Below are 26776 nucleotides of genomic sequence, written 5' to 3' on the forward strand. Positions count from 1 at the left end.
TCAGTGTGAGACTCACGCCTATATTCCGTAGGGTGTCATTCGAGGTGCGAACCAAACGGAATCACCAGGGTAGCCTCAATATCAAGAAGGAAAACGTTACTTCCCCATTACTTCGACCTCATCTACCAGAAAAGCAGCAGCCGCCAAGGAGGAAAACAGACATGCCGTTGGAGACAAACGCGCAGACACCATACGGATGATCCGTTGCGTTGTCGATGTGCTCGCCCCCTACCAACCAGGCTTGAATGCAAAGTACACGGTACGCCAGCACAACAAAGCCTACACATTGTACACACGCCGAGATAACCTCGTTGTCCCTCTGTCCCTCTGTCCCAGTCCAATATCGGGTTCCCTCTCGGTCTCCCATGGAATGCCCAAGTGTCCGGCTGCTGCATTCGTCTGTAGGCATCAGGGGCTCTATCGTATGCCGTGAGCAACGCCGAAGGTCCAATTACAGAGGTATCTAGTGTCGATTGTGTGTGTGTGCAGTGCGGAGAAGGAGGTGAGACGACCCAAATCAACACTCATCTATGCGTAGAAGTATGGAAAGCAGCCTTTGCGTGGAAGGAGAGAAAAGCGAACGACACAGCATCGTCCAAGCCAAATGTGATCCCTACACCTTCATGAGCTGTGCCTTTCCTTCCTCGCCCATTCTGCCCAACTATCCCCCTCCGCCGAGAAAAATCCGTAAAATGCCATAGAACACAGGTAAGGAAAGCGGGCTTCGTAGAAATCAGGGACGATACATTTAGCAGCAGCCACCTCCCGAGTTCGAGGAGACGCCGTGGCCGGGTCCAACCTGTACGGAGGGTTTCGTGTTGTTGGCGGTCGTGCTGCCCATGCGCTCCTTGATCTGGCGGGCCATGGTCAGGAAAGCCTGCTCGACGTTGCTGGCGTTCTTCGCAGAGGTTTCGAGGAAGGGAATGCCCAAGCTGTCGGCGAACTCCTGTTGGAGGGTTAGCAAAAAAAAAAGTGTTCAAAAGAGAGGGCTTTCAGTGCAGAAGGAAATCGCTGAGCGATGTGGCGCTCGAATAACCGGTGGGGTTGGTCTGACCTTCGCAACAGTGTACTCGACAACCTTCTTGTCGGACATATCGCTCTTGTTGCCGACAAGCAGCTTGTTGACGCCCTCAGTGGCGTATCTGTCAATCTCCTGGAGCCACTGCTTGACATTGTTGAACGAATCCATGTCGGTGACATCGTAGACGACGCAGATGCCGTGGGCACCACGGTAGTAGGAGGACGTGATGGTGCGGAAACGCTCCTGACCAGCAGTATCCCACTGCGAAAGAAACAGACATGTAAGTATTTGCGACATCCTTACTCCTTTGAGCAGATTCGCCGCATGGATCAACTCACGATTTGCAGCTTCACCGTCTTTCCATCGAGCTCTATCGTGCGGATTTTCTAAGGATTATCGTCAGCAGCCGATCGGTCGGCGTCGGGAGAGCGGGCGAAAACATACGAAGTCGACGCCGATGGTGGAGATGTAAGACTCAGTGTAGGTGTCGTCGGCGAATCGCAACAGGAGGCAAGACTTTCCAACACCGGAATCACCGATGAGGAGAAGCTTGAAGAGGTAATCGTACCTGGTGTCGGGTTAGTATCGGTATCTAATCATAGCGAAGAGCGGCGAATCTGGCGATATTCGCGACGACGGAGCGAAAAGATCGAAGGGGCGGGATCGGGATCGATGAGGGAGAGACTCTGTGAGAGTAGAAGGTCAGCTTAGCAGCGACTCCCGACGCTTTCCTCGTTTCGCAAGGAGGCGGTTGACGCAACGTACTACTCGGGGTTCATTGTGAATAGCGGGGGGTCCGATGAAGGCTGGTGGGGACCGAAAGATGCGGCAGGTATGGGCGCGCTGGGCGATTATATGGGCGTTGTGCAGGTGTTGGGAGGTTGATGGATTTCGGTGGTGTCGTGATGAGGTTGTGAAAGCAACAAAGCCAAACACAGGACAGGTCAAGTGAGGTGGTAGGAGTCGGACGGAGTAAATGCAGGCTGCTGCTACGTCAAGGCTTCTAGCGCGGAGTACCAGTGCCAGTCTCTGATTAGTGCTCGGTGTCCTGTGCCCAGAGTCCTGTGTCCAGTGTGTCCAGTGCTGAGGGCGTCCAGTGGGCTACCGCCTAGCGGAGGGAACAAAAGGACCCACGTCAACCTGGAGAGTCAGATGTCACCGACGAATGAAACCCTTTGGTGAGGCTAGCCAGACATGGGGCTTGGCACGTGATCCGCCTGTACAGGTTCTGGAACGGGTTGAGTGGAGCATTCAGACACATCTGTGACCATGGAAGCCTGTCCTTATCCAGTGGCGTCTTCAGGTGTCTACGCCTCCCTACCTTGGGACATCGGATTTCGGGTGCAGTACGTAAGCAGCTGCCGGGGTATGTTCTCGTTCCTGCAGTCCTTAATATCAGGGGCCAGGTGTTATTCGTGTTCCATGAAACACCTCCGCCAGCAGCTGCAACCTGCGGAAGCTTCCTTTGAGAGGTCGGGTGGTATCTGAGTTGGGGCTCTCTCAACTTTGGAAAGTTTGTTTCGTTTCTACCATTAATTTCGTTTCTTTCCATAGCCTATCCGTGCTTTCGATGAGGCAATATGGATACAACAATAGACAGCATCATCTCTCCAGCCCTTTGCCGCTTTGAAAAGGTGGTTCGTGCCAAGACCCCGCATTCTGTGGTTCATGTGGAGCTTTCTAGATTTTCAACCTCACACTCATCCAGCATACACACGCGTAGCTGGCTTGGTGTTTGTCCGCCACCTCTTACATCGCACAAGGCTGACGACGGTGAGAGCGGCAACACAAGGTAGCACTGTTAACCCCAAAGAGTGATCTATCCTCTACTTTATCTTCTTCTCCCTCCTGAAACTAAGTTTCAGGAGTCAGATGTAAGTCCCAACTACTATTGACTCATCGCATTCATCACCGTCCACCTCCATTGTGGTTTGTCAGATGACGATAGCTATACTGTTCTTCAAACGTTGAATGACGAGTGACCACAGATGTCATTGAGTGACAGATCCATCTCTGCGGTGGTTTGGCTGTCAAGTTTGATAGGCGGCTGGTCAATATCCATCGACCAGCAGAAATACAGATGATGTCAATATTTGTGAAGCAGCTACGATTTCAGTCGTCATCAGACTCTTTCTTTTTAACCGCTTTCAATCCAGCCATAGTCACTGCAAATTCAACAGCGCCATCCAGACCCTGTCCTGTGGCTTTCGCGTGGGGGGCGAAGACCACCTTCATCCATCGTCGCCAGTTCTTGAGTGCCGGCATGCCCCGATCATCTGCTTCATCTTCTATGTGTCGATGCACTCCATAAACGGGTTTCTTGAACAGCGCGATCCGGCACGCAATCTGCGTCGACCACACAAGGCCCAGACTCGGCGTCTTCAGTCCGTAGTCGGCAAATGGATCATCGCCCCACCCCGTGAACCAACGCTGCTGATGATCGAAAGCCAGCGCGGGAGGCGCAGGCGGGCCAAAATCGTCCAGACCGGGCGGTTCAGGCATGCTAGAACGAACATGCTCGGCTATGGACGAGGTCGGCTCGACTGCTGAAGGAGAGAAAGCTCTAGGTCCTCTGCTCCGTGATGCCAGTGGACTTTCCTGGGTGAAGCCTGCAACTGCAGCCGGTGCCGCTCTAGGGGTTGCAATCGGCGCAAAAGGACTAGAGAAGCGATCTGCGACTTGGTTGGCGACAACGACAGCCAAGTTGTACTTTTGGGCCAGCTCTCTAAGCAAGGCTCCAAGTCGTGTGAGCTCGTTACTACGAGCTCCCATGTTTGATCCATGATTGCCGAGAGCTCCCCGTTCGAATTCGGCTCGATAGTTGGAAGCAACCGAGTCCAGAACGATGAGTCCAGTATTCCGCCGCTCGACCTCGACGGGAACTTGAAATTGGAGAATGTGCTCTTGTGACTCGAGGTCGGGTGTCGAGGTGCTGAGGATTGCGTCTAGAGACGGTTTATCTTCTGGCGCAAGGTCGGCAAACCGCGAGTTGGATGACAGCATTTGCGAGAGACGTTTGGTGGATAACTGAGCTTCCGTTGTGATATAGATGGCTGGACGACCCAAGCCATATGGCGGCGGTAATTGAACGGCCAGCAACAAGGACAGCAGGAACTGCGTTTTCCCAGCGCCGCTCTCGCCCGTTATCTCGGTCACATAGCCGGCCGGGATGCCTCCCCCCAAAGCTCGGTCGAGAGAATCGTCCAGAGTGCTGATTGTAGACCATTGGTTCTCTAGGTCCGTCAGAGAGCGCTTGAGAAATCGGCTGGCATTCGGCGGCTCATTAGCAGGGCCGAAATCCCGATGGAGGGCATCAACGACAGCGGCGCAGAGTCTTTTGATGTCAAGCAAGGGCAACTGGGTGCGCTTGCCTATATCAATGACATCCTGAGTCAGAATGTCGGTGACGGAAAGCTGGTGGCGTTCCAGGGTCTGTACCAGTCCAGCAAACTGCCTAACAGGGAAGTCAGGTATCAGTTGAAGCAGGTCGGTCATGGCATGTGAGGAGACTATGGCAGCATGGACTGTCAGATGGTCCTTGCAAGCACCTCAAAGCCTCTAGATTCTGCTGCGTTTCGCCAAGTTGATGTATCGAAATGGCAAACCCGGTGAGTGAGATGGGATGTGAACATGGGTTCGTCCCGAGAGCTTGAATGCAGTAAAGGGGGGTTCGGCCAGTCGGGGTCAATGGAGTCAAGATATTTGGCAAGATCTAGAGGCCAAGGGAATTCCGGTGCTTCTCATTGCAGTATTCCTCTTGATCAGGTTGGGAAGCTTTGGCCGGGATGGGTCTTGCAAACAGGCGCGTATTTAGCTGTTCATATGTTTGATGCGCACCATCATCGAGACAGGGTTGATGGAGAGGCTAATTCCCTCGACTGATTGGGCGAAGGGCGATGGTTTCAAGCTTGGGCCCACATCTGGCGTGAGGAATTACATAAGGCGGAGCTTCAGGGACCAAGCCCACTCACTCCACTGCACCTTGTGTTGACGTCCTCGAAATGCTTTTGCTTTCTCAACAACTCACCTCTGCTGCATCAGCCATGAGAGTTTCAAGTATTTCGTCTATTTCTTCAAAATCGATATATAATTGGCGAGCTATTCGGTCTCCTGCGTCTCTGTCGCTGTGTATGCGCTCCCTCACATGCTTTGGGAACACATTGAGATACATATTAGAGCACATGTCTTACATCACCGATCACCGATGATGTGCAGATGAGAGCCGCCAGCCACCCGCTTGGGCAAGTAGACCAAGAAAGCACAAGGCAGACAACGCACACGGGAGTGAAGAAAAACCGAGAGGCAGAACACCTAGCCACCGAGTTCGAAGTCAATTGAACCACCGGACCACTCTCATTTCAAACTGACCTAAGGAAACAAGCACAGGCCCGAGGCTGAAGCCTGCTTTCAGGCGGTGATCTTGTCTAATAATGAAGTGCGAGATAGGACTAGTGTCACTTGCCTCCGTCGAAAGCTAATTCCAGCCTGCCCAAGGGCGTCAGACTCACACGCCGGATACTCCTCGATCAACTCACTAGTAACGGGAAACCCGACTTCCAACGGCAAGGTCTGATGTCTATGGCACCCCTCGGTTCCAGGAAGGATTCGATCGTGACCTTCGGCGCCCTCTTGGGAACGTCGGTGGAAGAAACGATGATACACTGGTCCAATTAAACAAACTCTGTCATATATCCTTCGAGAAGACCCTAGATCTGGGCAACAGTATTGCCGCATCTTCCAGTTGTACAGAGTACAGGATTACACGACAGCCGCCAATGCCTCATTCAAGTCTTTGAGAGCCGACGGCGCTTGGAGCAAATCTTTGGTGCTTCGAACATGGCTACACTTCACACGCAGATGTCTCGAACGGGCCTGAATAGCCACCTTTCATTACTCGGACGTCCTACGCTCTTTGCGCAACAACACTTTGTCCCCCGTCCCTAATTCTCTGCCGTGTCTTTGTCTCTAGGCTACCCCCGCGCTTCTCCTCATGCTCACCCGTGATGCACCTGTCTCAGTGGCTTCTCCCCTTGCTCTTCTTGCCCACGCTAACCTCACTCTTGTTTTTCAGCTTTGGCAAGCCACAATGGACAATTTCTCTTACGATTGGCCTAATTGGACCCCGGATGCCTGACTAGCCGATCCTACCCAAAACCTAAGCTCATTAGCTAGTCTAAGGCTGAGCAATTCGCGGATCTGCTATTGAAGTCAACCAAAGCATGAACCGGTCCCGGGCGCTGCTTACACCCCATTGCCCTCTATCAAGACGACTTGTACCGTGAGCCAGTGCCCCGAGAGCATCCTATGTGGGACAACAACGATGGTGAAAGGTGCGGGAGAATGACCAGGGCTGGGTTTATAACCATAGCTTTCAGCCTGTCTGCTCTCCGAGCCGTGTTCCTCGTCTCCTCCTGTCCTGCTTGGTCTCTCTCGGGTCAACACCATCGTCCAATTACTCGTCTGTCTCATTGGCTCAAAGGGCGATCAACATGGTGAACACATTCCGATCTATTGCTGGCCTGGCAGCTCTTTCAAGCTTTGCCAGTGCCAAGCTTTACGAACTCCCCCAAGCCACAACTTCGTTCAACTTTCCCCTCGACCAATTCAGCCCTCAGCCGACCAAAGCCCCGGCATACGCTGATTTGAGGAAACGACAAACATCAACGACGACCACCGTCCTCGTCGCTCCTGATAACACCTGTGGCTACATCTCTGGGCGTGCCGGCGCCGCATACACCTGCGGGACCGCCGCCAGTTGCATCTTCTTCACTTCGGTGAACGTCGACACCCCCGGCCGAGTTGCCTGCTGTGACGCCAGCGACTGCGGTGCTCGACGGACATGCTACGATTCTAGACAGGTCTCAGTGTCTAGTCTCTGCGATGGCGGCTGCCTCGTTGATCGCTTCACCCTCAAGTGGTATGTGTGCTCCTGAAGCTGACTCTTTCCCCGAAAGCGCTTCGCATTTCCGGATGATTAACATTGTGTTCAGTACCAGCACTGGCCGGCCCTACTGCAACACCATCTCCTTTGCAAATGGCATCTTTGACTATTGGTGCAATACGGCAGAGATCTCGACCCCGCAAGCCGCAACAACCACCTACGCGGGCGGACCGGCGCGCAACTGGACCCCACTCGCCCTGACGGACGACACCACGTCCAGCAGCGTCATCCGGCCGGCCAGCTCCGGATTCATCACGGGGACGGCGAGCGGCTCTGTGTCCGCACCCTCCATAACCAACCCCCCCGACAACAACAATAACGACAACAACGGCATTAACAACAATAATAACAACAACAATTCCTCCGCCCCCGTCGGTGCCATCGTCGGAGGCGTCATCGGTGGCATCGCTGTTATCGCCCTCATCTCCTTTGGAATATTTCTCATTCTCCGCAAGAAGAAGAAGCAGCCACAGCCCGGACCTCACGGCCAACCTCCCATGATGAACCAGCAGCAGCCACCCCCAATGGGTTACGCCCCAGCACCTCAGGGCTCGCCCTCGCAGTACGCCGCCCAAACGAACACGCAGTCCCTCTACGATCCCAAGTTTGGCGGCCAGGGCGGTTACCCGCAGAGCTACGGCGGCACGCCCCCTCCACCTCCTCCTGGCCCCCAGGGCGGCTATCAGCAGCCGGTCTACTACAACGGCAACATGGCGGCCCCCGACCGCGCGGACACGACGAGCCCCAGCGCCATGTCCCAGGCGACGCACAATAACCGCCTCAGCACGCAGCCCGTCAGCCCGAGCCACCCGCAAGGCGGGTTCCAGCAGTTTGGTGGTGGTGGACAGCCGCAGCCGCAGTCGACTATCCACGAGGCGCCTACTAGTGGTGACGGGCACAAGGGGCATATGCACGAGCTTGCTTAATTGTGCGATGGCGACGCTTCCATCGATTTAGGTCGTGTCTTTGCGACGTGGCGCCTTGTGTTTCTGTATATACTTGGTGTATTACTCGGGATGCTTTTTTCTTTCTTTCTCGGAAGCGGTGAGGTGGTTGCTACACACAAGGAAAGTGCTGCGAGTACCCGGGACCGTCACAGGTTGAAGCAGGTGTAACGGGATCGTGGAAGCCTTGGGGCTTTATGATTTGCTTCCTGATGAAGGACGACGCAGTACCTCACACAGAGCTGTGGTTAATTTTTTTGTTTCACAAAGGGAAGAATGGGTCTTTTTAAGGGATATCACCCTCTCTTCGCCATGATTAGTAGATGATGAATTTAAAAGAATTTGTCGCATCACCAAGTCCTTCCATTACTGAGGTGGCATTCTTTTATGCGACACATTCCAAACACGTAGAGACTATACACTACTCGCAGCAATTACAGCAAGACCATGCGACAGGTATTGGTTCAGTATAAGGAGGGTATATATCCAAGAAAACGATGGCTTGCTATTCCATGTACACCACTCTCGTGGTAAACTTGCACCGGTCCACAGCGTTTCCCGTCCCACAGTGGTGTTACTCATCAATCGACGAAGGCGGTCCATTCCATAGCCCAGCAGAGAAGACACAAGCAAAGCCGCGGCTCCAACACTCCACTAATAGTCAATCAGTCGCAGCTTCTTCCCAATCTCCCTCCGACGCGCCTGAACCGCCGCCCGCTCCGAGGGCTTCGTCTCCCCGGGGTCCATGTTCTCGCCGCGCGCCTTGAGTGCTTGGAGGAGCATGCCGGCGTCAAAGAAGCCGTCTAATCACACGTTGCGTTAGCAAAGTCATTCAATCGAGCAAACCCCGCCAAAATGCAAAGGAAAGCCAACTTACATCCTCCGAGCTCATCATCCTCGCTGAGCGTGACGCTCTCCTCCGTAGGCGACTGCGTGCCGGTCGACGACCTCGCGACAGAAGGCTTGATGGCGTCGTGCGCGGTGATGAGGCGGCCGCGCGACTTGATCCCCTTGGGCTGCTTAGGTCGGGCCTGGAGGTCGAGCTCGCGGGCGCGGGTCTGCTTGGTGCCCATGCCGGTACCGGTGCCGCGGCGGGATGTGATGCGCAGGATCCGCCGCACCTCGAGCAGGTAGCTCTCGAGGGTGTCGACGAATCGCTTCGTCTGGCGGTGCTTGCTCGACACGCAGATTGATATCCCTTCGTCCTTGATGATGTACCCGATGCCGAAGCCGTCGCCCGACGTGGGGCCGAAGCCGAATTGCCGCAGGGAAGGGTTGCCGCAGTTGGACGTTGACATGATTGTGTTGTTGAGCTTGTCCCACCCGGAGTCGGCAAAGATCTGCGGCATCGCGGCCTGATTGTTGCCGTTGCGCGAGTTGGTGCTCTCGCCGCGGGTGCGGCCGGTGGAGGAGGACTGCAGCTCGGCGCCGTTGAGCGAGAGGACCGACTGCCGGCCGGGGCTCCCGACAGCGGACTCGCCGGCGTCCGCCTCGGAAGACCCGTCGACGGGGCTGGAGTAGCCGTTGGAGCTGCTGAGGAGCTCGTCGTCCACGGAGCGCTGCCAGGTGCAGAAGAGGGCGTAGAGGTGACGGTCGCAGCCCTCGGCCTTGGCGCACTCGCGCGTGCTGTTGACGTGCCGCTGGCACGCCTTGCGTAAGGCCTCTACCTTGTGCTCGGCCGGGTTGTCGGCCCAAAAAGTCTGCACAAAATTGACCGACTCGTCCGAGACGCTGCGGATGGCCTCGGTGCGGCCGTGGAGGAAGATCTTGGTCATAGCGGGTTCGTATGTGCACTCGACGCGGCCATAGAGGCCGTAATAGGCGGCCTGGAAGGCCATCTGCACAAAGGCGTCCGGGGAGAAGCCCATGGACGTCATAAAGTTCTTGCCGTAGTGCTTAAAGTCGAGCGTCTTGAACTCGTTCTGCTCGATGAGGTCGGCGAGGCGGGTCTCGGCGAAGCGGACGGCGACGCTGAGCTCCGGGTTCATGTCCCACTCCAGCTTATGCGGCGTGGTGTTGACCTCGCCGAAGCTGTCCGGGTCGCGCTTGGCTGGGTCGGGACTGGTGGAGGCCCAGAGGGTCGGGGCTTGGCCGTTGATGGTCCTGGCGAAGCGGAGGATGGTGTCCGTGTACACGTCGCTGGCAAACCGCAGGACCGTGTGGCCGTCGACGCCGGTGTGCTCAAAGTTGATTCCGGCGCTACCGTTCTTGCATACAATGATCTGCAGCTTATCGTACCATCTGTTGGTGCAGGTTCCGATTTGCACACCCTTCTCGACCAGGCTGGTACCGCACAGCATGTTGCCGCATAGGGCATCAGCGTCGACCGGCTCGGTGTAGTCCAGACACAGAACGAACAGGGCCGAGTCAACGATTCCTAGGCAGTCGGCGTTGTTTGAACCCTCCTCCCGGGTCAGGACGTCTCTCAATCCCGACCAGATCTTCCGGTTCTCTGTGCTGAGGACGCCGAGTGCCCCCTTGGCCGCATCCTGAATCGGCGTCTGGGCAGCATCATCGATGATGGTCTGTAGGTTGATAGACACGTCCTTCTCGCTCATGATGAGGTCGTTATTGTCGTCCAAAACGTCAAACCAGTAGAATTGACCGTGGCACATGACAATGATGTGCTTCGAGTCCGGGTCCTGCTCGATCTGGCACCCATTTTCCGTGGGCACGCGTGCTGTTCCAAAGAGCCTAGAGTACTGGTACATGCATAGAGGCTGACCCTTGACCGTATCAGGAGGCAATTCCTCTTTGCGCACAGCTCTCACAAATTCCAGAGCAGACACTACGAGCGATGCCGCTCGGGTCACTTGGTTGTTCCTTGCAGGGGTAGGATCATCTTCTAGGAGGAAAAATGGGTTGAGGTTGAGAACAACCGGGTTATCAAAGTTCAGGTATGAATCATACCCTTATAGAGCCGGTCAGTCGGGACCAAGATAACGGGGGTGATTTCACTCACAGAATTGTTCAATATAACTCGTCTTGTCCTGAGCGTAAGTCTTCAGCTTCTCCTGCAGGGCCGGGCCATCGTGCTTCAGGAAATCCTGTAGTGATTGCTTGGTCTCCGAATGTTCTCGTGCAGACTGCAACGGCTTAAGAGCTGTGAGATACCTTTGCGCGGTGGCTTCCAACTCCGGGATGGGCAGGTGCTTGAGCTTTTCCTGGGCAGCAAATGTGACACCGCCCTCGACGGACTTGTCTTTGTACACTGCCATAGAGCGAGTGGCCTCTGTGCTCTGCTTCAGTTTTGACGGTTCGACTTGTTTCCAAAGATCTGAAGCGTCGGGGATGGAACGAGGAACCGAGGATGGAGGGATGGCCTTTTCGAGGGTCTCACCGAGAGGCCTAGGTCGCGAAAAGATTCTTACTTGAGTGGGCATGATTGTTAGCGGAGGACGACTCCTTTCTTATCCGTAGAGAGGCGAGACGTTGGTGCTAATGTTTAATCCGCGCAGCGCCGTGCGGTAGAAGTAGTGGCAGTCTTGGAAACAAAAAGGTGGCATTACACTAGATAATGCTACAACATATGAACGACTATGGATAGTGTAGTGTAATACGGGGAAGGGAAAGGTGCAAAGAGGAGACCGCTCGGCTCCAAGAAGGGGGGTGGGCTAGGGATATATCGACGGGCCTAAGGAAGCACGAAGGACAGAGAGAGAGAGAGGCTGACAAGGTGAAGCCAGGGTGGTAGGCACCAGCATACCAAGAAAGGCGCAAGGCGGGATGGAGGACGAAGTACAGATGAGATGGGTAACACTAAGAGAGATGGGATCAAGTGGAACCCCCCACAAATACGACTGGGATGGGCTGGCGTGCAGATACCAGTCACTCCGGGGTCCCGGGTTCTCGTCTCGAGGAAAAAGACGCCCTTTCACATGTGGAACGAAGGTCTTCAGGGTTCGTACCGCAGAACCGGAAGCAGGCGCTTGATTGGGTTGGCGGAGGACAGGACAACGGGGAGGGGACGGGCACTTCAGGAAACCCGCGCTGGCTAGGTCAGGCCCTGGGAGGCAGAGGGGGACCTTGGCTTGTGAAACTCGCTCCGAAGGCCCGACGCGAAATGATAATATGGGTGCGGCCAGTTTCGTAATCTGCCGAGACTCTATGGATAAAGGCGTAGCTTGACAGGGGAAAGAAGAGCAATGTCACCTACCGGCGCAGTCGAGCCGGTTACGTGCGGCCGCTGGCTATCGTTTAGATGAAGGCGTTGAACGTAGTAGTGGTAAAGATTGCGGATAAAATTGATGACTTGTTGAGTTCGGGGTCGTTCCTGTATGGTACAGTGATTAGAGATAAGGTACTTAGTCCCTTGGTCAAGACAGTCTGCCTAGTTGTCCTAAGGTAGTGAAGGCATCGATCATATGGACGTGCCTGGCACGGGACCCGCCAGAGATAGAGAGGCACAGGTCAGCATGGGCACCTGCCACTCACCTCGTTACAATGCGCACAGTCAGATCGTCAAAGGTGTCCACAGGCTCCTGTAAGGGACTGGGTCGAGCACGAGAAGTGAAGAGGAGTCAAAATAGGATGACGGAGATGCAGGAAATAGAATTCGTGGACTAGCTCCGGGATGCGACTCGAGGTGACGGGGAGTGAGCGGGTTGTCTGCTGCAATGAAGGCGGCGGCGGCGGCGGCGGCGCGGAAAGAAAGAGAGGAGGGGAAGGTGAGAGAGTGTGTGCGCGTGTATGTGTGTGAGTGTACGTGTGAGTGAGGGGATGATTGAGTGAGTGAGGGAAATGATACAATGAAGGCGATGGGCGCTTCTGGAAATCCGACGTCAGGCTCCACAAGCAGGTGCAAGTGCAGGTGCAGGTTGCAGATGATTTGTCTTGGTAGACTTTTGTTGGAGAAACGTGCTTGGCTGAGATGGCTCAGGCTGCGAACCCCACGGGGTTATGGACGCGGCGCCAGCGAATGTGAGCCTTTCGGGCGAAGGGGAATATTGCAAGAACGTGGCAATGGGCGGCTCTGGTTGGACGGACGGATCCAGCACCGGTTTGGCATGCGCTCGATGCGACTTGGGTGTATAGGAAGACAAGGGTACAAGGATTGTGGGTGTGGGTTGCGACACACCTCGAATGCGCTTGGCGGATGACTGATTCATTCGGGTACGAGGGTTGAACTGGTGCGGTTTTTGCTCGTGAAAGGCGCCTGGGAGGGAGGCTGGGTGAGAAGTTGGACGGATGGAGGCCGTTATTCCAAACAGATAATATCTTCAGGAAGTCCGGACGACTGTATCCAGATTGATCATCGAGAGTGAGCCGGTCCAAGGTTGAGCCACAGGTAAAAAAAAAAAAAATGGTTCCAAGTCGCATTCCACGCAGCGTTCGTGATGGCGGGAAGAGAGAGTGGAGGCCCAAAGGGAGAAACCGAAGAGAGAATGAGAGAAAAGAGGGGAAGACGGAATGGTAATTTGTGGATACAGAATCCCACAGTTCCCCCGCGGGACAACTTAATTGGGGAAATGGCCAGGGGTCCAACGAGGAAGGTGGAGGAATGGTTTATCTTATGTGCCTTCTAGTACGGATATTACTCAAGGTATTCTTAGGGATCGCTGTGAGGCGGTTGGGGTCCGGTTGGTCTATTTTCTTACGGGGGTCTTCGTCTTGTTCTTCTCCGTCGCCGGGTTGCCAACGTTACTTGGGTTGTGGTCCCCTGCTTGGGAGTTGACAAGCGTTCAGTGGCAAGTACCCTCGTTTGGTGGTCATTTATTGAGTCGAGGGAACTTTTCGGCGCTTCTTCAAGAGTCCGGGTCGAATCGTAAAGTTATTAGGCGAAGCCCGATTTTTGTTCAGGCTATATCTGCTCCGGAACGAGGAACAGCCCCTCACTGTCGCGTTGGGGAATAGATGATCAGGTGACGCTAGCAATGACAAAGCTGCTTGTCACTGAAGCACGACTAGTCGCTAGTCTTGGTAGACCTTCCATAGAACCAACTTGATGCAAAAGGCCACCTTTAAAGGCTTCATCCTCGCAAGTTATCTGGCATTGTTGATGCTGTCGAGGCGGGATCGGTCTACCGCACCATCTACCTTATCCTTCCGCCCCTCTGCGGTAGGTACTCTTCCGCCTTCCCGAGGGCCACCTGGCGATATATCAGGCGGAAATCTTCAAGGTCCAACCAAGGTGCGGCGGGTGAAAAGTAGAACGGCCTGACGTCGGCCGGGGAAGCGCAAGTGGGCTCTCAAATCAGCGGCCTAAACCGAGCCAGCCGAACGCCAGCAACCAACCCCGGGCCAAAACCAGTGCCGATCCTTTGTGGGCAACATCTGACCAATCCCCTCTCGAGCCTGTTGCGTGTTCGGGTCAAAGGACAGCAGCACCCCATCGAGAACCTGGAATACGCTCCGCTGGCCGCTCCACAGCGGGTGAGTGGGAAGAAAACCGTCAGTCCGGGTCACCTGCAGCTTGCGCCTAGGTTGGTAACCTGCCACCGCCGCCAGCTAACGCTTACAGGAACATCATTTGCCGCTCGTCTGGTTAGTCCGTTTGGGAAACCGCCGGTCGCACCCGGAGAGGGGAGGCGCCATCAAACGTTCAGAACCTTACCGAGAAAATTCCGGGGCTGCGGAAATCCTCGCGTGGGGGGACACAGCTGGTGACACAGCATCCAGTGCTTCAGCAGCCTCCCTTTTCCACGCCATCTGCATCAAGCACCCGGCTCTGCGCAAGTTGCCGATGGCGGCTCTGATCCGTATCCGCCGTGTCTGCGAAGCCGAAGCACAGCATTTGGGTTCTGCATTTGGAGCATATTGTCTCTACGTATTGCTTAACAATATTGAAGCACGCAGGAACCGGATTCAGCATGTCAGTTCCCTCACTCGTAGGAAAGGGCTTGAAACTTTTTCTCCGGCCACAAACTTGACGAGTCCGGCTCTAGGGGCAGTTCTTAACACCGAATTTATGGACCTTCGGCCCCGGATCGGAGGCTGCCCCACTTTGGCTTGCACGACCGCACATTTTCAAATTCCGGCAAGGACACATCATGCAGAGCTCTTACCAGAATTAGGATCAAGATACAGTTACTATCCTGTGGTGAAGGCTTATTCTTCCAGGGCCACCCCGTAATATGTTTTTTTGTTTTATTTTAATCAAGTCTCAATCTCCTTCTTTCTACCTTGCTTCAACGTGCATCCAAATTATAAACCGATTATTCCGCCCGTAGAAGTAATCCAGATTGAAACTATCTTCAAATTCCTAGAGTTATCAGACTTGGAACTCTTGCTCAACGTTGTCATGGCACAGATATGGCAAGAAAGAGACCCTTATCCCCGTCCCCGTCATCCTCATCCTCATCACAATTGCATCCACGCCTACTTCACGTTCTCAAACGCTCGTTTTGGGCTGTCAATATCAGCGCATATTCCAGTCTTCCTAGCTCCTTACTAATTGCGGGTTCATATTTTCCAACGTGCTTGATCGATGAAGCCAATATCCAATGTCCAAGTGCAGAGGAAAAAGCGTCAAACTGAAGCATGGCTGGGTGGGCCCGTCAATCCCAAGTTCTGAATTCCAAGATCTCTCGCTTACTATGCTCGTGGAATATATAGGCCATTCTGCATAAGTCAAATGATTTACATCCCCTTGTCTGAGGTGTCTACTGTCAAGTGCCATAGCATGTACAACGTCAAGTAACGTACCGGCCAGTGTTGTTACGGCCAGCTGTTCAGCAGCAAGGGTTTGTTTATATTAACAGAAGTCTAGGCTGCGATACTAATAATAATACTCATGATTAGGATAGCTTTGAAGAAGCAATATTTATAAGTCATAAAGTAAATAAGGCTTAAGTAATTAATTATAGTCTTATTAATAATGTTATGCACTTTGGCGCGACGAAAGTAAGATAAAAAATCGATGATCTTTTAAGATTTCATAGAGATTTCTTGAGGAGATCTCCTAGAAATACTGTCAGAATTCCTAAGAAAATCTTAGAGAACGGGTCAGGAATTCAAGGTTGGAAAATCAGGTACAGATCGTAGCAAATAAGGTTTTTGGAAGGAATAAGCTAAAAGCGACCATAAGATATAACTGTCGGATTGGAAGGCCAATTCGACCTCGAGTCAGCGCCAGCGCAGGGGCCAACTAAGGACCTCTTCATCAGCGTTCAACTGCCGGTCTAACCTACGGTTAGTACCTTTCTTTTCCACCTCACGCAGAGATCAGTATACAGTTAATTGACCCTTCGTCACCACGGCTCGATCGAACAAATCACCCTGTGAGACGGAAACTAACAATAAGTCTTATTTTCAATTATACCTTTAGTTAAGAATTATTTGACTAAGGTAATAAGCGTTTATGATCCTTTATAAGCACTTATAGTATGTTATAAACGCTTGAAGCTCTATTAAGGCCGCTCAAAAGTTTAATATTTCACTCATACATAACTTATCTTATAATTCTTCTGATCCGTGAGTGATTGTATAAGTTCCCGTTTCTCCTGCATATATCTGGTTCGGTAGCCGCCAAGTGTCTGCGGGGCAGGCCATGGTTCTGTATACATGTTGGGTCGTAAAAGAGTCTTCTGAAATGCTAGCCAATTAATGTATCTACAATCACCATGTCACGTTCTCCTCATTTTCTTTACTCACGGCACTCGGTTACTCTTGTAGAAGACCTTTTACAAGATGAAACAGTAGACCGGCTCACTCTATTAATCTATCATGTTGCATCTTAGTCTACCGCAATCGCATCAGTCAATTGGCTTCACAATGTTGGAAATCATACACGAGCTAGACTTTCATCGCAAATATATCTTAGCATTCGAATTCTAAATACTGAATAGAAACCAGCCTCCATTCTACCGCATATTCCTGACACCACAATGCTTTCCATATGTACCGTCAGTATATGCAACTTCAAGTCCGCCATGAGGCTTGTCGTAACCAACTCTGCCGTCTAGATCAAGGAGCGCATAGTAGGTGACCGGAGAGCAAACTTGGCCCGCTCACAGTCAGCGCATACTCCCGGGGCAGTTATTACACCACCGCCGTCGCGTCGGATTGGTATCACCCAAATCTAGTAGTTGTTGGGGCAAGGAATCATCGAGTCAGAAGCGACCACCCGGCCACCGCATCCGTGGTATGCCATAGAGTAGCACAGTCCATGAGCGCTGGCACCTCCAGCATCTTGGTCGGTGTGCATGGTGTGAACCTCGTACGGAGTGATGGTGGGGGAAGCGCACGTTCTCTTCGAGTTGGCGTCAATTTGTTCGGTCTATTGATATCTGGTCAGCACCATTTCAAATTTCTCAGTAGGTATGGCAGCTAGGTTTTGCTTACGACGATGACGCCCTTGTCGACGCTGAAGTGGGGTCTCTCCCAGAGGAAGCAGACGTTGAAGGCACCGCAATTACCAGAGTAGCTGATACCGGTGGTGACACTGGAATAACGGATTGTCAGCAACCGGAACAAATTTTGAGGGCTTTTGGGGGAGATGTGTGTGGGGAGGGGACGGGTTGCTACAAACCTGTCGGGAGTATGGCCGATGGTGAGGCCAAAAGTGCTGAGGAAGGTGGAGGCTGCCTTGAGCAATGAGTTGTCTGCGCCAAACTAGTTCGGGGTTAATCCATAAGCTGCATTTAAAGGGAAAAGGCAAAGACTCAAAACCTACCCCGGGAATCGAACCGCTGCCTCCAATGCTAACGCCAGAACTGTGGGTGACTGATACGGTCCTGGAGATGGAGCCGACGCCGCATTGGGGATCCGAGACGTAGTGGTAGTATCCGTAGACGTTGTTGTTGAAGGACTGTCTCACACCACGGGAAATGTAGTCCGTGCAGCTGCTGGAGCAACGCAGACTGTCGTCGTAGAAGCACGCGTCGGGGAAGGCCCTCTTGCTAACATGCTTGGTGGGGAGAGCGATACCTGCGTCGGGGTTGCTCTCAAGGGCAATGAGAGAGGCGCTGTGATTTTCAAGGTCAGTGGGACACATTTCCTACGATGGGATGGGCAGAGGTCTCGTACTGGTATGACTCGACTTCATCGCCTGAGGGGATGAACTTCCCCTCGGAATCAAAAAACTGCGGGATGCTCATGTAGTGCTGCTTGAACTGCTCCGTGGTGAGGGCAGAGATGTTAAAGTCCTGGTAGGTCAACTGCTTGCCATCGACCGTGACCTGCTTCTCCAGTAGGGGGAGACCTTCGTAGAGGGTAGAGTCGGGAGTCCACTTGTGGTAGTCAGAGAATTCCTCGGGCTTGTAGGCCGGGAGGCTGCTCTCCAAGTCCCTCTCAAGCAGGGATGAGGCGGCGTTCGGGGACGAATCCACGCGGGCGACCACACCACCGTGAACTTGGCCAAAGGCCAGCGCCAGGGAAAGTAAACGAAGCATTTTTAGAAGCTTGAAAAGGCTCGAAAGGCTCGAAAGATTACAGTGGTCTGTGAGATTGAAGAATGGGAAGAAAGAGATGCTTGGCATGAAAATTTGTCGTTAAGCATGAAGCTCTGTCGTTTATTTATCTACCGTTTCCAAGCTGCCCCATCACCGGTTTCCTCGACTCTTCCCTTCTCCTTGCTCCCTATCTCGCTTTCGGCACTTGCTTGCCGCCAAACATGATGACCTGATAACGAATATTAACGAGTATCCTCAAATGGGTCGCTCTGACTCGATGATTTGAATTTGTCACAGTAAACAGCTCACAGCTGACCTCTGTGAAATGAGGATCACGACAGCAACTACCACTTAGACTAGCGGTCTAATTCCCGAGAGCATGTTTAGAGTTTCAAAAGCTCAGACAGAAGCTCAGACAATTTGTTCCATGACCTGAGCTGACTCGCATATATATTAACTTATCATACTAGCTTGATGTTTTAGACCAGAAACTATTAGAGTTCACCAGGGTTCTGGCAATTATATTCCGATCTGCCTTATTCTACTCTATTTTGCCCGAGTCAGACTATCAAAAACCGTTGAATAGACAGAGTCAGCACGTAAAGTGCACCAATATCAAAGAACGACTGGACTTAGTCATGAGAGATTATGTGAGATAGTGAGATATCCAGAGATACGGTCTCTGAAGTTGTCCACTCAATGGATCATGGTTCCCAAACACAGATCGAAATATTGGCATATATATTACGGGCCCAGATCTCGCCAAGACACCAGGGCTGCATCATCATCCTCAAACAAACTTTATCACACTCAGTCTAATTCAACTTCTTTCCCTCAAGATGGTTTCCCTGCCACTACTCGCACCTTCCAAGGTTGTTTCGGCGCTGGTGGTCCTGCTCGGACTGGCTGACATCTGCACTGCAGCAGTGCAGTGCGATATCATCGATGACTCGAGCTGCGGCAGGCGCCACCAGAGTCACCTGCTGCCCGTCCAAGTCGGATCGACATACTATGCGGACGGCTTCCACGGCGGTACCATATACGCCAAGTTTGAGTCCTCGGTGCCCTCCGATTCCAGGTGAGCCTCCAATCTAAAGCCCATCTTTTCTGACTTTGGAGGGTTTCTGTGCATACTAACTGTCAAGTAGCCAAACCAGGTACCGGACCCTGACGTACAACTTCAACCTTGGCGACTACGACGGCACGTACTGGGTCATTCTCCCTTCGTTGTTTGCCGACGCCGATACATGTTACGCAGTCTACAAGAACTGCGATGTCGTAATGACGTACTTTGACACCCAGAACCCGTTGCCAAACTATTACACCCTGGCATAAATTCACCCCGAGTAAGTGTGCCTAGACTTGATTCGACCTGACCAGTGACTGATTGTGTCTCTGTCCCAAAGGCTTCAATTTGCCTCGCAATAGAATAATGCACTTGGGTCTGGAATGTTGCTCTACAGACGTCGCCGTCATCCATGTTTGGAAAAGAAAGTGGTTACATTCGAAGTGGACTGACCTGGTTTTGTAGAATGAGGTGGCTTCGGGAGTAGAGAGGAGGCTCATGCAGGGCGTAATTAAATAGTCAACTGCTGTGTAAGTAGTAATACTACTACCATGTGTATAATGACAACAACAGTTGGGCATGCTGTGAAAGTGAGACTGTAGAGAGCGCAGTAATTGACAGCCTCAGATTTGAATTGTAAAAAGCTTCGCGTGCGTGGGGCAGTGGGCCTCGTACTAGGGGGTTAAGCTTACAATGTATGGCGAAGCAAAAATGAGTCCAGACGACCCCGCGCCCCGTGCCGTTTTTGCCGCCTGTCGAAGGAGGCTGATTGCGGGTGTCCACTTTAGTTGGGGATTCGCTCAAACAGGCGGAAATTATCCGGAGGCACGAGGTCGAGCTTTCTCCACTCTCAGTCTCCAGCGGTCCAGCCTCCATCCAGACAAGCAGTTCGAGGTGCCAGCCCGCACGGGTCCGTACACCACTCGTGCCCGCCCCCACTTTAATGGGAATTGACTCATTACCCAATAAAGTGGGTGCTTTTCCGCCAAACAAACGCATCACCCAAAAGAACACCCAGAGTAAAGTCCACTTCCTATTTTTTAAAAACCTCCTTTTAACAGCCATATATGACCAGTAACGTAGAGAAAATTATGCCTTACAACATACTATCGATTCTTATACTTTTGCCCTTTCCCCTAGCCTCAAAAACTCCCATTTGCAGAAAGTGTTGATTTGGGTGATGCGTTCGTTTGGGTGGAAAGCACCCACTTGATTGGGTGATGAGTCAGGTCCTGAATTCTCATGAAAGTGCGGGCGGGTACGAGCAGTTCGGTTCGTCCAATCCGAGAGACACAAGTACGGAATACGGATCGGCGCAAGGATACTCCGTATGGTGGCTCCCGTCAGCGCAGCCAGCATTCGCTGACCCGTAGCCACGCGGTTGCCGAGTATCCAATGCCATGTGTGTTTTCCGAAACAAATTGATAAGTGAATGGTTTTTGGTGAACTCGAAAAGACCACACACAGTATATCCATTTGACGATGATAAGGTAGGTAGGCTCAGAAGTTTTCGCCGTGGCATTCTCGTGCCGAATTCCGAATGACGACGATGCGAGTTGCGTAAGACAGAGCTTTTGGTGCTGACAGGCGCAGTCCCGTTTAGGGTGTTTGACTGTTTGTTCTCTTTTGGGAAGGCGCTTCGAGCGGCACGCACGTTGGGCTTCACCCGTACGGATAAGTCATTGCATTCTACGGATAATGCCAAAGAGTTTAGGATGGGGGGTGACGACCTGCCGCTGTCTCGTCTCTTCCCACCTCACGCAACGTGGATGTGGCTAGTCGCAAAATGGTTGAATCCACGAGGTGGACGTGTCGTGGGGGGCTATGCGAGAAAAGAACATACGTAGTAAGGTACCTAGTAAGGTATGCAGGCATCCGTCGTACCTATACCTGATCCAGAGGATCGGAACCTTCTCCACATCTTCGCACTCGCCTAATTCTTGGCGTGCCTTCTGGTGGATACGTCCCTGTTGCGTCGATCCTTATCGACTGGCTGGATCCCAGCGATAGGGCTGGCTGCCTTGGCCCGCCTTGGCAAAGCTTGTCCTCTCTCCCCGGTCCCGTCGTGCTGTGCGCTGCCAGTTCCCAACGACGCCCGGTAACGGTCAGGTCAGGTCCCTGAGGTGATAGTCGTGGAAACTACCTTAGTGTCACGCGCGCGCAACGGGAACAATGAGCCCATTCCCATCCACCGATGAAATCGCAAATGCGCCAATCATCAACTAGATAGTTGTCGTCGTCCATGGGCTGTGCATTCGCGTCTTTGGCTTCCGTTCCCCGCTGGCTGGTGATGGGTGAGCCATGAAGTCGGCCTTCGTTTATCTTCGTGCTGCTGCGAATGCGGAAATAGCTCGGCAGGCGCCTCGCAAAGACCCACTGGCTGCCTCCATCCATTGCTGTGCTCGCACTCGTCTAAGTCGTCGTCTTACTTCGCCCGTACGCCCCATTCGTCTGGCCGAATTGTACGCCATGTCTTGGAACGAGCTCCCCATCATGTATTCGTTTCTTACACCGTTGCTGATGCGAAGCTGTACGAGTCCTCAGCCCCCTCGGAGCAAGCCCAACATAAAAAGTGGCATATAACCAAGCACTTTGTTCAGAATCAGACTCATCAAGTTTCCATTTTGCTTATCATCTTACCTACTCACCATCCACAAGAGTACTTGAGAGAGCAGCAGCAGACATCAACTCCTCAACCAACAGAGACATCAAGAACGCGTTCTACCCCTTAACACGACCTCGACATGTTTCTCATTTACTTGGGGAGAAAGGCCTACCAGTCGATCACGCGCCAAACGCAAAAAACACCGGCCACGAAACCAGCCGGGACAGAAGTATCAGCAAGTGAGGGTACCAGTTACCAAGACAAGAACAGCCAGAATCCATCAGACAGAACGTCGAGTACACCAGCTTGTAGTCACCAATTTGATTCGACATCTGGGCCATGCCTGACTTGCAAGTCTGATCGCCGGGCACAGTTGAAGTACAGAGTCAAGATCTTTGCCGGGCTAGTTCTCCCTTGGGTAGTCCAGGCCTTGGACGTGACAATCGTAAGTCTGGCTTTGGCGGCCAAGTCTTGACCACGACTGACGAGCTCCGACAGGTCGCAAGTGCATTGCCCTGGATTGCAGCAGATTTCCGTAAGCCTCCTACCCTAGAGTCCCATCTTGTCCTCCTCCGATTTCTGACCATTTCGCAGACGAGACTCGCCAGCTCAACTGGATCATCGCAGCCTTCAACCTCACATCAGCCGCGTTCATCCCATTCTGGGGCCAGGTCGCCGACATCTTTGGACGCCATATTTCGATCCAGATGTGTCTGGTGCTGATGCTCATAGGTAGTGCGCTATGCACCGGCGCCCCGGTGGATGCCTTCCCCGTTCTCCTGCTCGGCCGTGGCTTTCAAGGCCTGGCTTGCGCTGGTCTAAACGTTCTCGTCCGTATCGTCATCGCTGACAAGGTCTCGCTGCGTGAGAATGCCAAGAACTGGGCAATCTTTTCACTCTTGGGGGGTGTTTTGGGATGGGGACTGGGTCCTGTTGTGGGAGGTGAGCCGATTCCAAAACCACTTCGTTCAGCCATGGAAACTAACGGATGACTAGGATACATCACCAGCGGGTCGTCTTGGAGATGGTGCTTTGGCATTAACCTGCCCATCGCCTTCGTCAGCATCTTCATCCTCTACTTCGTCCTTCGTTCCGAACTCCTCGGGCCACAACCCATCCCACAGCTAGACGAGACGACCGAGACGGGCCGACGTACGACATTCAAAAAGCGTCTACAGACAATCGACGTCGGAGGCCAGCTTCTCTTCCTGTTTGGCTTCGGTCTCCTGGTCCTCGCCTTAACGTGGGCCGGCGCCACGTACTCGTGGACGAGCCCCGCCGTCCTCGTAACGCTCATCCTCGGGGTCGTGATCAGCATACTGTTCATCGTCTGGGAGTACCACATGTCGCCGGGTAAGGCCCTAGCCCGCCGCTTCCCGTGGCAAAAAGCCATGATCCCCTGGGAGTTGGTTCGCAACAGGGATATTGGCCTCTTGTTCTACACCTCTTTCGCGACTGGCATGTCCATGTACTCTGTCTTGTACTTTTGCAACATCTACTTCACAATGGTGAAGCTTTGGTCAGCGGACAAGTCTGGTATCCAGCTGCTGTACTTCACTCCGGGCCTAGCAGGTGACTTTCCCCAATGCAGCGATTCGTGAGCCAGGATTCGCTGACAAGTGAGCTTTAAGTCGGTGTTTACGCCTCCGCTTTCCTGTGCAACAGCTGGCCGCGCAAGACGTTTCCGTCCATCTTCATCGGATCGATTCTGGAGATGCTCGGCATTGGGTTGCTGGCGTGGGCAATCTACACGGAGCACGACCCGACCGTATACGGGATGATGGCTCTCACCGGTGTCGGCATCGGTCTCCGCATTATGCCCGGTAAGGAATACGCAATACATCGTTTACTGCTGGATCGTGAGACTAATCCTCGGGGCAGTCCCTCTCCACGGCGTCGGTTATTTCCCCAAGAAAATCGCTGCTGTCATTTCTCTCATGGCAGTCGCCTATCCCTTTGGCGGAACTTTGGGTTTAACCATCATGACGACCGTGTTCAACAACGCATCAGGAATCAGCGAGGACTCGCCCTTGAGAGACTTTGAGGCCCTCGGCAGTCTGCCCACCACGACGCAGCAGCAGGTCACTCACAACGCCAAGATGGGCGTTGTCTGGGCATTTGTCGCCATATGTCCGTTTATGGTCCTTGTGAGTCATCATTCACAGGTCGAGCAAGCTCTATTAACCCACGGAACTAACTTGACGTCTCTTAGTGCACGATCTCGGCCTCGTTCCTAGGCAATGTATACATTGGCAAAGTCGAGGAAGGCGAGAATGAGAGGCAAAACGAGATTTACGAAGGCGTCTACTTGCTTAGCTATTTCCGCAGGCGAGGAACCACCAAGAACGTCAGGAGACGAGAGCATCTGTCGGGCGGAGAATTGACTCTGCAGTAGGTCGAGAATGATTTGCGTGATGTAAGTCTAAGGAATTTATGTGTTGATAGTTTTTGTTGTTGTCCCAGGTTGCAGGAGTTGAATATTCCATCTAGGTGAAGTGGTGTGACAACCTAAGATAGACTTTCCACGTCAAGGCCATTCATTAGACCGTGACATCGTACATAAACAGACGGAAACAAGTGGGACAAGATTGGATGCAAGGAAGCGTAGAAATGATACACAAACCCAATACCATGACACCACAACAGCTCTTTCTGTCTCTTCTCTGTATTCCGTAACAATGAAATTGATCAAACGTGACGTCGGCGGAGTTCTCTCTGGCGGCGACGAAAACAAGGAAAAAACTGCCCTTCCTTTCAAAAAAAAACTAAAAAAACTTGGATTCGTCAAGTCTGGGTGCGGCGAATGTCACTGTGATTCGCTGCATAACGCCAAGGCGAGGTGGCCAAGTTGACCCAATTAGGAAAGTGGGCTGTGTGTTCTGTGGTGCGGTCGCAAGCTCCGGCGGGCGGACCCTCTCCGCAACCTCACCTCATCACACATTTGGATCGTCTCTCACCGTCTTTATGAGAGAAGTGTGCTTCATATTCGGTATTTTACGGTCGCCCGTGAGAGAAATTCACCGAGGTCTTGTTTTTCCATCCACATATTCCACTACCTAAGGTAGAAAGGGCCAACCCTTGCCACCAACCGTTCTTATCTCACAGTATCGGCCGACATATTTGTCGAGACGCACATACATATCCCCGAGGCTTCTGTCTCATCCCCTCCCCCCCCCCTTCCTTCGTCGTCACAGAATGGACATCGAACCAGCCCCTCCCATCATCAACACTACAGCCAGCCCGCCGCCTCCACTACCAGACGAAGAAGCCCACCTGAAAGCACGCACGTCCGACTCCAAGTTCTGGCTCGAGTTCTCCCTCTTCGACGACGGCCTCGACGCCCCCAGCGCCGCGTCCCTCACGACTCTCTCGCACTTTCACCGCTTCCCGGACCTACCCCCGGAGATCCGCCTCAAGATATGGTCTTACCTCCTTGCGCCCCGCGTCGTGACGGCGTGCTGCTTCGAACGCGATTCCAGACTGCCCGTCCGGCGTGAGGCGTTTGCGAGGCGCTCGTTCGCTGCACCTTGCAACCCTTCATCTTCTCCTTCTTCCACCATCACAACAACGGCGGCAGCCGCACCTATAGGAGAAGGTGAACAAGAAGAAGAGACTAAAGAAGAACAAGGTAGGGTGATATTTAACCCCACGTGCCCGCTCATCCTCCTCATCTGCCGCGAATCCCGCGTCCTCGGCCTGGAACACTACGAGCTCGCCTTTGGCTGGCGCATCTCGGCCCTGCTCTCCGACACCCCCATCGCCCGCCCGCCGCGCGTGTGGTTCAACTTCCGTCTCGACGCCCTCTACCTCGTCGGCGAGCTCGAGGCCTATGACCAGTACGGCTTCAACAGCCCCATGGTCTACTTTTTCCGCAAAGAGGACACCAGACGCGTCCGGCACGTTGCATGCGCCTTTGAGGAGCTGCACTACCCGGAGCAGGAGTCGGACCAGATCTTTGGGTGCCTGTGGCACATCGTCGACCGCTTCTCCGGCGCCAAGCGGCTACTGGTCGCCGTGACGCCGCGGGACGAGGAGGGCATGAAGGGGTGTCTCATGCTGAGCACCGACAACATCATGCAGAAGATTTGGAACGGCTGGATCCTGGGGACAACGGTCACGAGCTCCAGCCTGGCGGATACGCAGATCTTGATGGTCAGGGAGGGCGATTTGTCTGACGTTATTTTTCGCCCGACTTCGTAGGCTAATTCATAAATTAATATAGTATGAAAATATATTTAGAGTAAAATATTAATTGAAATATTGTTCACGAAATTTTGTTTATCGTAGTGCCCAAATAAATATTTAGAATTTAAATAGAAATTATTAAAGAATAGGTAGCACAAAATTCGTTTAGCGCCTGCCGCCTTTCACTTCACGCTTCGATAGCTTCGCTCGTAAAACCTAGAACTTTCCTATTATATAATAAATAAATCTAGAATGTAGTGTATACAATTAAATTCGATGAATAATAGAAACTTCCTATAGCAAATAGAATTATTATTCATTATTGTTGCTTTTTGTCTCCTTTAAAAGGCTACTAAATTAGTAATTGAAAATACGAACAAAATGATCCAGTTGCTCCCTGCGTGCCGTGATCACCGTCCAGACTTCAGGCGTGCAAACAGATCACTAATAATTCCAGAGACGAACCTATCTAAATTCAATATTATAACCTATACTATAGATTAATCCTAACTTATAGACAAGTTCTAGGAAGAAGCGTCATAATCTTCCGTCATAAATTATAGAAAATTCACTTTGAAATGAGATATTTTGGTATATTGAGGTTACCCTAGGTTTATCTCATTTCAATTAACACTATCAAAATAAAAATAGAAGAACCAATTCTATATTAACTACTTTGAACC

General features: G+C 52.6%; 9 protein-coding genes across 9 annotated transcripts; 5 read left to right on the plus strand and 4 right to left on the minus strand.

The window, feature by feature from the left end:
• Nucleotides 1-748: 748 nt before the first annotated feature.
• CORC01_13871 (GTP-binding protein ypt1) lies at nt 749-1800 on the minus strand (the record flags this gene model as incomplete). Its single annotated transcript, XM_022625486.1, has 5 exons — nt 749-946; nt 1055-1282; nt 1360-1407; nt 1466-1589; nt 1790-1800. 5 exons carry the CDS (start codon nt 1798-1800, stop codon nt 749-751), a joined length of 609 nt encoding a protein of 202 aa, XP_022468002.1.
• Nucleotides 1801-3133: 1333 nt separating this feature from the next.
• CORC01_13872 (DNA repair protein RAD57) lies at nt 3134-4516 on the minus strand (the record flags this gene model as incomplete). Its single annotated transcript, XM_022625487.1, has 1 exon — nt 3134-4516. The coding sequence occupies one exon, from the start codon at nt 4514-4516 to the stop codon at nt 3134-3136; it is 1383 nt and encodes a 460-aa protein (XP_022468003.1).
• A 1994-nt stretch (nt 4517-6510) lies between these two features.
• Nucleotides 6511-7888, plus strand: CORC01_13873 (uncharacterized protein; the record flags this gene model as incomplete). The annotated part of the gene is made up of 2 exons (XM_022625488.1): nt 6511-6938; nt 7012-7888. The coding sequence occupies 2 exons, from the start codon at nt 6511-6513 to the stop codon at nt 7886-7888; spliced, it is 1305 nt and encodes a 434-aa protein (XP_022468004.1).
• A 672-nt stretch (nt 7889-8560) lies between these two features.
• On the minus strand, nt 8561-11289 carry CORC01_13874 (choline/Carnitine O-acyltransferase; the record flags this gene model as incomplete). Its single annotated transcript, XM_022625489.1, has 3 exons — nt 8561-8709; nt 8784-10817; nt 10869-11289. 3 exons carry the CDS (start codon nt 11287-11289, stop codon nt 8561-8563), a joined length of 2604 nt encoding a protein of 867 aa, XP_022468005.1.
• A 2561-nt stretch (nt 11290-13850) lies between these two features.
• On the plus strand, nt 13851-15288 carry CORC01_13875 (uncharacterized protein; the record flags this gene model as incomplete). The annotated part of the gene is made up of 5 exons (XM_022625490.1): nt 13851-13964; nt 14057-14278; nt 14367-14643; nt 14702-14717; nt 15156-15288. 5 exons carry the CDS (start codon nt 13851-13853, stop codon nt 15286-15288), a joined length of 762 nt encoding a protein of 253 aa, XP_022468006.1.
• A 1637-nt stretch (nt 15289-16925) lies between these two features.
• CORC01_13876 (uncharacterized protein) lies at nt 16926-18237 on the minus strand (the record flags this gene model as incomplete). The annotated part of the gene is made up of 5 exons (XM_022625491.1): nt 16926-17123; nt 17189-17288; nt 17376-17458; nt 17520-17811; nt 17873-18237. The coding sequence occupies 5 exons, from the start codon at nt 18235-18237 to the stop codon at nt 16926-16928; spliced, it is 1038 nt and encodes a 345-aa protein (XP_022468007.1).
• Nucleotides 18238-19076: 839 nt separating this feature from the next.
• Nucleotides 19077-19572, plus strand: CORC01_13877 (uncharacterized protein; the record flags this gene model as incomplete). The annotated part of the gene is made up of 2 exons (XM_022625492.1): nt 19077-19315; nt 19386-19572. The coding sequence occupies 2 exons, from the start codon at nt 19077-19079 to the stop codon at nt 19570-19572; spliced, it is 426 nt and encodes a 141-aa protein (XP_022468008.1).
• A 2475-nt stretch (nt 19573-22047) lies between these two features.
• Nucleotides 22048-24303, plus strand: CORC01_13878 (major facilitator superfamily transporter; the record flags this gene model as incomplete). Its single annotated transcript, XM_022625493.1, has 7 exons — nt 22048-22353; nt 22407-22443; nt 22503-22850; nt 22905-23480; nt 23540-23731; nt 23790-24055; nt 24121-24303. 7 exons carry the CDS (start codon nt 22048-22050, stop codon nt 24301-24303), a joined length of 1908 nt encoding a protein of 635 aa, XP_022468009.1.
• An 800-nt stretch (nt 24304-25103) lies between these two features.
• On the plus strand, nt 25104-26108 carry CORC01_13879 (uncharacterized protein; the record flags this gene model as incomplete). Its single annotated transcript, XM_022625494.1, has 1 exon — nt 25104-26108. The coding sequence occupies one exon, from the start codon at nt 25104-25106 to the stop codon at nt 26106-26108; it is 1005 nt and encodes a 334-aa protein (XP_022468010.1).
• Between the last annotated feature and the right edge of the window lie 668 nt (nt 26109-26776).

This window comes from Colletotrichum orchidophilum, assembly GCF_001831195.1.
Source record: "Colletotrichum orchidophilum strain IMI 309357 chromosome Unknown Scaffold_220.1, whole genome shotgun sequence".
Lineage (NCBI taxonomy): Eukaryota > Fungi > Ascomycota > Sordariomycetes > Glomerellales > Glomerellaceae > Colletotrichum > Colletotrichum orchidophilum.